The sequence below is a fragment of the Apteryx rowi genome, unplaced genomic scaffold (genome assembly GCF_003343035.1).
Source record: "Apteryx rowi isolate R43461 unplaced genomic scaffold, aptRow1 scaffold_47, whole genome shotgun sequence".
In the NCBI taxonomy this organism is placed as follows: domain Eukaryota; kingdom Metazoa; phylum Chordata; class Aves; order Apterygiformes; family Apterygidae; genus Apteryx; species Apteryx rowi.
The window spans coordinates 1,691,017-1,698,596 of record NW_020450727.1 but is presented as its reverse complement, the minus strand read 5'-3'; the positions used below and the strand labels follow the sequence as shown (position 1 = coordinate 1,698,596).

The 7,580-nt window shown below is 64.2% G+C and overlaps 2 protein-coding genes across 2 annotated transcripts in view; both read right to left on the bottom strand.

The window, feature by feature from the left end:
- ABCB6 (ATP binding cassette subfamily B member 6 (Langereis blood group)) overlaps nt 1-7,580 on the bottom strand; it is a 13,238-nt gene continuing 5,658 nt past the window's right edge. Inside the window, exons 2-20 of the mRNA XM_026078127.1 lie at nt 6,413-6,944; nt 6,087-6,224; nt 5,687-5,876; nt 5,100-5,192; nt 4,651-4,843; nt 4,439-4,560; nt 4,238-4,347; nt 4,081-4,146; nt 3,817-3,942; nt 3,651-3,727; nt 3,466-3,529; nt 3,108-3,193; nt 2,935-2,992; nt 2,646-2,750; nt 2,093-2,267; nt 1,684-1,796; nt 1,459-1,553; nt 387-455; nt 1-306 (exon numbers count right to left, since the gene is read on the bottom strand). Coding sequence (XP_025933912.1) covers nt 180-306; nt 387-455; nt 1,459-1,553; nt 1,684-1,796; nt 2,093-2,267; nt 2,646-2,750; nt 2,935-2,992; nt 3,108-3,193; nt 3,466-3,529; nt 3,651-3,727; nt 3,817-3,942; nt 4,081-4,146; nt 4,238-4,347; nt 4,439-4,560; nt 4,651-4,843; nt 5,100-5,192; nt 5,687-5,876; nt 6,087-6,224; nt 6,413-6,928 — 2,523 coding nt within the window. The 5' untranslated portion in view covers nt 6,929-6,944 and the 3' untranslated portion in view covers nt 1-179. The remainder of the gene's footprint in view (nt 307-386; nt 456-1,458; nt 1,554-1,683; nt 1,797-2,092; nt 2,268-2,645; nt 2,751-2,934; nt 2,993-3,107; nt 3,194-3,465; nt 3,530-3,650; nt 3,728-3,816; nt 3,943-4,080; nt 4,147-4,237; nt 4,348-4,438; nt 4,561-4,650; nt 4,844-5,099; nt 5,193-5,686; nt 5,877-6,086; nt 6,225-6,412; nt 6,945-7,580) is intronic.
- The window catches only part of ATG9A (autophagy related 9A), a 14,474-nt gene continuing 13,752 nt past the window's right edge, over nt 6,859-7,580 (bottom strand). Inside the window, exon 14 of the mRNA XM_026078125.1 lies at nt 6,859-6,944. Within this exon, the coding sequence (XP_025933910.1) occupies nt 6,903-6,944 (42 nt within the window). The 3' untranslated portion in view covers nt 6,859-6,902. The remainder of the gene's footprint in view (nt 6,945-7,580) is intronic.

Genomic DNA, 7,580 nt, shown 5'->3' with positions numbered 1-7,580 from the left:
TGGCAAGGACCTGGTTTAAGAAACTACACACAGCAAAACAAACAGGTACAAACGTAGCGGAGTGTCCAACCCAGCCCCTGCAGCTGCCGGCCGGCAGCAGGCAAACGGGTCCCCAGCACCGTGGGGGCCCTGGGGGCCGGGGCCCTGGTTCAGTGTCACAGCAGAGGGCACAGCCGTGCTCACTGCCCCTTCTTGCTGCCCRGGGGCTTCTCTGTGCACCGCTCCTTGCTGTCACTGTCATCGCCGGCCTGCTGCTGCAGCCACATGCTGGCGTACACACCACCCTTCTGCAGCAGCTCCTCGTGCCTGCGGGGAGAGCGGGTCGGTGTGTGGCTCCAGAGCAGGGGCAGGCAGTGCCAAGCCCTCCCCAGCCCCCCCGCACTCACCTGCCTCGCTCCACGATGCGCCCCTCCTTGAGCACTAGGATCTGGTCTGCGCCCACCACAGTGGAGAGCCTGCAGAGAAAGGCAGGGCAGGGTGTTAGGGGGCACAGCTCACCCCTCCTGCAGGGACCCCTCTGCCGGGGTGGATGGAGGGAATCCCCCAGGGAAGGGGCAGCACTGCAGGGCCACCTCCCTGGAGGGCTAACTGCTCCAGCCACCCCCTGTACACAGCTTTCCCCAGCAGCTGGGTCAGGGAGCTCCCAGGGCAGGGGGTACTGGGGACAGCCAAGGACACCCTCCTTTGCTCCATGCCCCCCTTCTCACCGCCAGACATTCCCAGCACGCTCCTGGCCCCCCTGGTCCCAGCCTGGCTGGTGCCTATGTCCCTCTCTGCTCCGCACTGTCCTCTGACACCCTGCTCCTCACTGAGCTGGGCCAACACAGCCCTCGGCCATGCCCAGAGTCAGGCGTTAAAGGGAATCAGAGCCCCGGGAAGCGCGAAGTAGCGTCTCCAGCCACAGGCCCCCTCCATGTACACCACAAGAGGAGCTCCGCCAGGCTGAGCCCAAGCCCTCAGCTGGTACCCACTGTGCCTGCCCTCCCCATGCCTGGCCAGTCTGGCTCTGCCTGTACCAGGATGTCTGGGAACCAAGAGTGACTGGGAGCCCTTGGGAGCATCCGCTCTGTCACTGCCCCTCTGCTACAAGGTCCCAACAAATCCTTCCTGCGTGTCGCAGAGAGCCAGCACCAGAGGATCCTGCTGTGTCCTGCAGGCAACATGGATGCAGCATGGATGCAGCAGGGCTTTTCCCCCTGCCCCCCAAAATCCACGCAGCTGAGCCACAGACCCTGATGCAGGAGGAGGGTTCTGTGGGTGTCTCCCTGCAAACCATGGCTCACTCCAACGCCCAGGGAAAGCCCAGCTGGAGGCTGTCTGCACCCTGCAAGAGCTGAGGGAACTCTTTCTCCAGCCATCCTCGGCTCTCTTGTGGTTTGGCGAGGGCAGGGCGGGGGAGCCCAGCTTTGCTCCCTCCCTCAGCACCTCCCAGATGCAGCCCCTTCCCCATGTGCCTACCTGTGTGCAACAACGATGCTGGTGCGGTGGGCGCAGACCTTGGCCAGGGAGGCCTGGATGTTCCTCTCAGTCTCCGTGTCGAGCGCAGACGTGGCCTGTGGGAGAGGCAGAGTGCGGGGACAGGATGAAGCACAGTATGGATGGAGGGACAGGGCATGCAGACTCTGGGCAGCAGCTGGGGCAGGGACTGCTGCAGAGCAGGGCAAGCCTGGGGTGGTGCCGTACCTCGTCCAGCAGGATGATGCGAGGCCCCTTCAGGATGGTTCGTGCGATGGCGACACGCTGCTTCTCGCCCCCACTCAGCTTCAGCCCACGCTCCCCCACCTGGGTGTTGTATCCTGTGGGCACAAGGGCAGGAACATGCTGCACCAGCGCCCTCCAAGATGAGGACGGGCTCTGGGGCTCTGCTGCGCTGCGCAGCATGGCCTGCCCTGCYGGGCAGCTGATTCAGCCCCGGGCAGAGAGCAGGGAGAGGGAGAGCAAGGCACGGGGTCGCGCAGGCATCCCCATGCAGAGTATCACCCAAGGACAGCCACTGCCACCAGTGCCCACCCCATGAAGGCAGCTTCAAAGCCACAAGTGACCCCGCTGGGACGGCAGGGGAGGACACGGAGGGGGGCCACGAGGGTCTCACCATCAGGGAAGGAGAGGATGCGGTCGTGGATGTCAGCAGCCCGGGCCGCCTCTTGCACCTCTTCGTCGGTGGCCGTGACCCGTCCATAGCGGATGTTGTTGGAGATGGTGTCGTTGAAGAGCACCGTGTCCTGGGGCACCACCCCGATGTGGGCACGCAGCGATGCCTGCTTCACCTGGGGGCCGTGGTGGTGGGGGACGAGGTCTGAGCAGGACCCCCAAAGCCTGACTGCCCCTGGCCCACCCTGCCCCCCCTCTCCTGCCCGACTCTAAACGGAGCCATGTGGCTTCGCAGGACCCCACCAGCACGGCCACAGCAGCTAACAATTCACCATGGGGGCTCTGGAGACCCGTTCACAGCCCCCTTTCCATGGCATATGTGTCCATTTACCGGCAGATCCAGGGATTTACTGGCCTCCAGTACAGATGCCAGTCATTAAAGGGGCTGGTGGCTGCCTGCCTCACCTCTGCCCCGAGGGGATGCTGGTCCCTGCGCCGGGCTGCCCCAGAGCAGTCGCCACCTCTCCGGCCCCAAGAGGCCTCCCATCTCTCACCTGGGAGATGTCCTGCCCGTCGATGCGGATGCAGCCACCCCACACATCATAGAAGCGGAAGAGCAGGCGGATGATGGTGCTCTTCCCCGAGCCCGAAGGTCCCACCTGCATGCAAAGGAAGAAGCTCTTGGAGATACCAGAGACCCTGCTGGTGCCAAGCACTAGGGGCCAGACGAGGAAGGACTGGCCCAGCATAAGGCCAGTCATTCACACCCCGCTATGGGTCAGTCCCACTTCCCAGCCCCACTTTCCTTCAGCACTGAACCTAGCACCCCAGCGCCGCTCTCACCAGGGCCAAGGTCTGCCCGGGCATCACGGAGAAGGAGACGTCCTGCAGGATTTCCTTCCTGGGAAAGGGAGACGGAGAGGGGTTCAGGGCTGCCTGCCTGGCCCCACGTCCCCGTGCCAGGCCCCATAGCTCAGCTTGTCCCATCCTGCCCACCCTGTGCTGCCGTCCCATACCCATCCACGTAGCTGAAGTGCACGTTCTCAAACTCGATCCGCCCGGCCTCCAAGCGCAGGTCTCCAGCGTTCACTACATCCTTCACCTGCCAGATGCAGAGACATAGCCTCAGAGCCAGCCCATCCCCCTCCCCAGGGGCAGGACCACGGGACCATGCCAGGGAAGGGGGTCTGGGAAGGGGCAGTGCCCGGGGCCCAGGGGGACAGCAGGGTCCTAGGGACACGTCTACAGGGATGCTGCTTTCCAGGGGACATGGTGGGGAGGAGGATGCAGGGCCCGAGTGTGATACATGCCGAGGAGCACACGAAGATGAATTGGGGGGTGACTGAGCATGGGGATGCCCTGCGTCACACCCACCTCCTGCTCCTCGTGGAAGAGCTCAAACATGTTCTCCATGTCGATGAAGGAGTTCTGGATCATCCTGGAACAAGGTGAAGACAAGAGGGAAAGGTTTAGGAGACCACACACTCATGGGGATGGGGGGTAGCACTGGCTGCAGGGGACCCCAGGCATCCCCAGAGCCCCGCTGCTCCCAGCATTACCTGTAGTAAGTCCCAAACCAGTTGAGCGGTGTGTAGAGCTGGATGATGTAGGTGCCGAAGAGGACAAAGTCTCCCACCTGGTAGGGACAGACAAGAGGGGCCCATCACTGCCAGCACTGGGGCCCCGTCACAGGCAGGAGACTGCCCGGGCTGGCACCAGCCTTACCTGCAGCTTGTGTTCGGTGACAAAGTAGGCACAGAGTAGGGACCCCGCCAGCAGTCCCAGGCCGATGACTAGGTTCTGGGTTTGGTTGAGGAGGCCCAGCGAGGCGCTAACTTTCCACTCTGAGACCTGGAAAAGGCAAGGTCCTCCGTAAAACTGCTGCCTTCAAACCAGACCTGTGGCGACCCCCATCCTCCCTGGAGATGCCCGAGAGGCTCAGTCCTTCCCCTCAAAGCCCCCGATGCTGGGTGCTGAGACTCCCCATACCTGGTACTTGACGATGGCATCGTTGAAGCGGTTCACCTCATAGCTCTCAGCGTTGTAGTACTTCACCTACAACACACAGCAGCAGGGTGAGCGTCCGGCCCCGCTCCCCCAGCGCCGGGCAGCGCTCAGCGCCCGCCCCGCACCCCTCCACCGTTACCGTCTCAAAGTTGAGCAGCGAGTCCACAGCCCGGGACTTGGCCTCGTTGTCCCGTGTGTTCATGTCCCGCCGGTACTTGGTCCTCCACTCCGTGATGAAGATGGTCAGAGCTGCAGGTACGAGGGGGTCGCGTCAGCCTGCGTCCACTGCCCCCAGACCAGCGTGGGCACCCTGCTCCCAGACCCCCCTCCTGGCACTCACTCAGGTACAGGCTCATACACACGAAGATGATGAGGCCAAACCAGGCGCTGAAGGCCGAGGTGAAGTAAATGATGCCGATCACTATGTCTGCAATGGTGGGGACGATGCTGAAGACGATGTAGCTGCGGGGGGGAAGGGGGACGTTGCATCAATCCAGCCACACGGGGTGACCCTCTGCCCCCGGCAGCCCCCCGCCATGGGCACGCTCTGACCTGAGCAGGCTGTTGATGCTGCTGGTGCCCCGGTCCACGCTGCGCAGGACCTCGCCGGTGCGGCGCCCCAGGTGCCAGCGCAGGGACAGGCCGTGCAGGTGGGCGAAGAGCTGCACCTGCACCTGCCGGTTGGTGAACTGCTGCACCCAGACCCACAGGAAGGTGCGCAGGTTGCTCACGAAGCCGGTGGCACCTGCGGGGCGGCAGGGCACAGTCAGCAGGGACAAACGCCACCCTCCTCCCCTTACCTCATCACTGGGACATGTGTGCAGCTCACAAACCCCAGCTGGGCTAAAGAGATTTGGGACAAGATCCCCCCACTGCCACCAGCTCAGGAGCCAGCCCTGGTTGCTGCTCCCAAGACAGAGCAAGCAGTGACCTGGGGACCATGGGCATCACCACCACCCCCAGGGTGTCCCCAACACCCAGTCCTTTCCGGTGGTCCTTACCAGCACCTCCACCCTGCAGGAACTTCAGCCCCACATAGATGCAGACGGTCCAGGCCAGGGTGTGCCAGGGAGCCCCCTCCGTCAGCTCGTTCACTGGGGAGAGGGGATATGGGTCAGGGCAGAGGGGAAGGCAGCATCGCTGGGCACCCCGAGCAGAGACTGCATGGGGACCAGCCCCAGCACCAGCCCCTGCCCCCGGCACTGCCCCAGCACCCATGTCCTGCCACGTCCCTGCACCCTCCCAGGTCACTTGCGACACCCCCCAGCACATGGTGAGGCTGTGGGTGCTGGTCCTGAAATGCAGCATCTTCTGGGGTGTGCCGGGAGGCTAGGCTGATGGAAGAGCAGGGCGGTCAGAGGTGCAAAGGGGGCACACCTTGGGAAGGTGGCAGCACACACGTCCCTGCACAAAGCGTCTACCTCCAAGACCCTTGCTGCAGGCAGTTGTGCCCAGTGCCAGGCAGGACATGGCACAAGGACGAGGGTCCCCTGCAAGGAGCCAGCACCCAACCTTGGCTCTCCCCAGCCCCCCTCGCTGCTGGGACAGCGTATCTGTGAGTGGGGAGAGCCAGCCCTGCATGCCTCACCGATGTTCTTGTAGTAGATGGGCACGAAGACGTTGATGGCCCGCTCCAGCCCCATCAGCGCCATGCAGAACAGCACCAGCCCCTGCAGCAGGCGGTTGCCCCTCGGCCACATGTACTGCACCAGCAGCCGCAGCTTCCGCCGGAAATCCTTCCAGGTGGACGTGGTCCTGCCAGCATTTGGCAGAAGAGGCTGGGGGAGAGGACAGCAGAGGGGTCACTGTCCCGGTACCCCAGCCCAGGAAGGCAGCTGAGCAGCCTTAAACCACACTGTTCCTGTCTCCTAAAGCCCCTGATCCCAGGACAGATGTGTCTCTGTCCTGCCTCCAGCCCCCAGGCAGAGCCTCCTCCCCAGGCATGTCCCCATGCTGCCCCGGCTGCAGAGCAGCACCCCATGACTCACCTGGCTGTTCTCCACGTCACGCTCCTCCTCATTCACAAGCAGCATGTAGGGCTTGTGGGGCAGCCCCGGGGCCTTCATGCCCAGGATGAAGAGTGTGAAGGTGCAGACATAACGCAGCAGCCAGAGGCTGAATTGCACCTGGAGGGAGAGATGGGGGTCAGTGCTGCAACCTCGCCTCGGCACAACTGCCAAGCACCATGGCTCAGCGAAAGCCCCTCTGGAAAGCCACGCAGCCTCAGGGCACAAAGGGCCCCAGCACCCATCCCCACATCCTGCCCCCCTCCTAGCATCCGTGCAGCACCCAGCCCGGCTGCCCCCCAGCCCACCTTCTGGTTGGTGTCCTCCAGCGCCCACCACCACAGCGGGCTCCTCCAGCACACCAAGGTCAGGTTCTCGGCGGCGAAGGCCAGCGCCCAGAAGAGGAGGAGGACAGTGCCGTGGCCCCGCGTCCGGTCCTGCACCAGCACCCGCGTGTGCTCCAGCTGCAGCAGGGCGATGGCGCAGCCCCAGCTGAGGGCCCAGAGGCAGGTGTACAGCACCATGTAGCCGTAGAGCCGTCCCGGGCCCCCCACCTGCCACAGCAGCCCGCCAAGGGGCTGCAGGGCCAGCAGCAGGGACAGCAGGACCTGGCCGCGGTAGAGGCGTGACCGGGGGATGTACTTGGGCTCCATGGCGCGGCCGAAGCGGACGTAGCAGGCATACTGCAGGGCGCCCAGCAGCAGGCAGACGCTCAGCAGCACGGCCGGCACCAGCGTGAAGAAGAAGCAGGGCTGGAAGCCCTGCTGCACCCAGGCCTGCGCGAAGGAGCTGTTGCCCTCACAGTAGCTCCCCAGCACTGCCATCCTGGCCAATCACCGGCTGCGGAGAGAGGAGGGGCTGTTGGGCACGGCTGCAAATGGGGACCCATGGCAGGAGACATGGCCGAACAGAAGGGGCGCTCACGGGGACGGGGGCAGACACCTCGGACACGGACAACCGGGGGACACCCCTGCAAGCAAACAGGACCAGCTTTGCACACCAGCAGCCCAGGTGTGCACCTGGACGGACGTATGACACGTGCACGCTGTCGAGGGCCGAGCAGTGACCATGCTAGGTGAGGCACATCACCCTGGTGCTGTGGTCCACCACACTGCGGTTGCCCCACAGCAAGGTGGCGGAAGTGGCAAAAGAAGGATGTGGCAGTGGTGTTGGGCACCGTGCCAGGATCAGCTCCATGTAGCACCCGGCTATGCCCTATCTTGGGGCTGCATTGGGGTCAGCCAGGTCCACCGGCCCTTGGGGATGCACACGGCCGGGGAGGGGGGGCAGTGAGTGCGCAGTGCTGCCAGTGACAGCTGCAGGGACGTGGGCGCACTGGTGTCCTTGGACAAATCTCGGGCAGGGGGTCGGTCCTGGGGGCAATGCACGGGCAATACACAGGCAACGCAAGGTCAACGTATGGGGAAGTGCACGGGGCAATACTCGAGGCAACGCACGGGGAAATGCGGCGGCAAC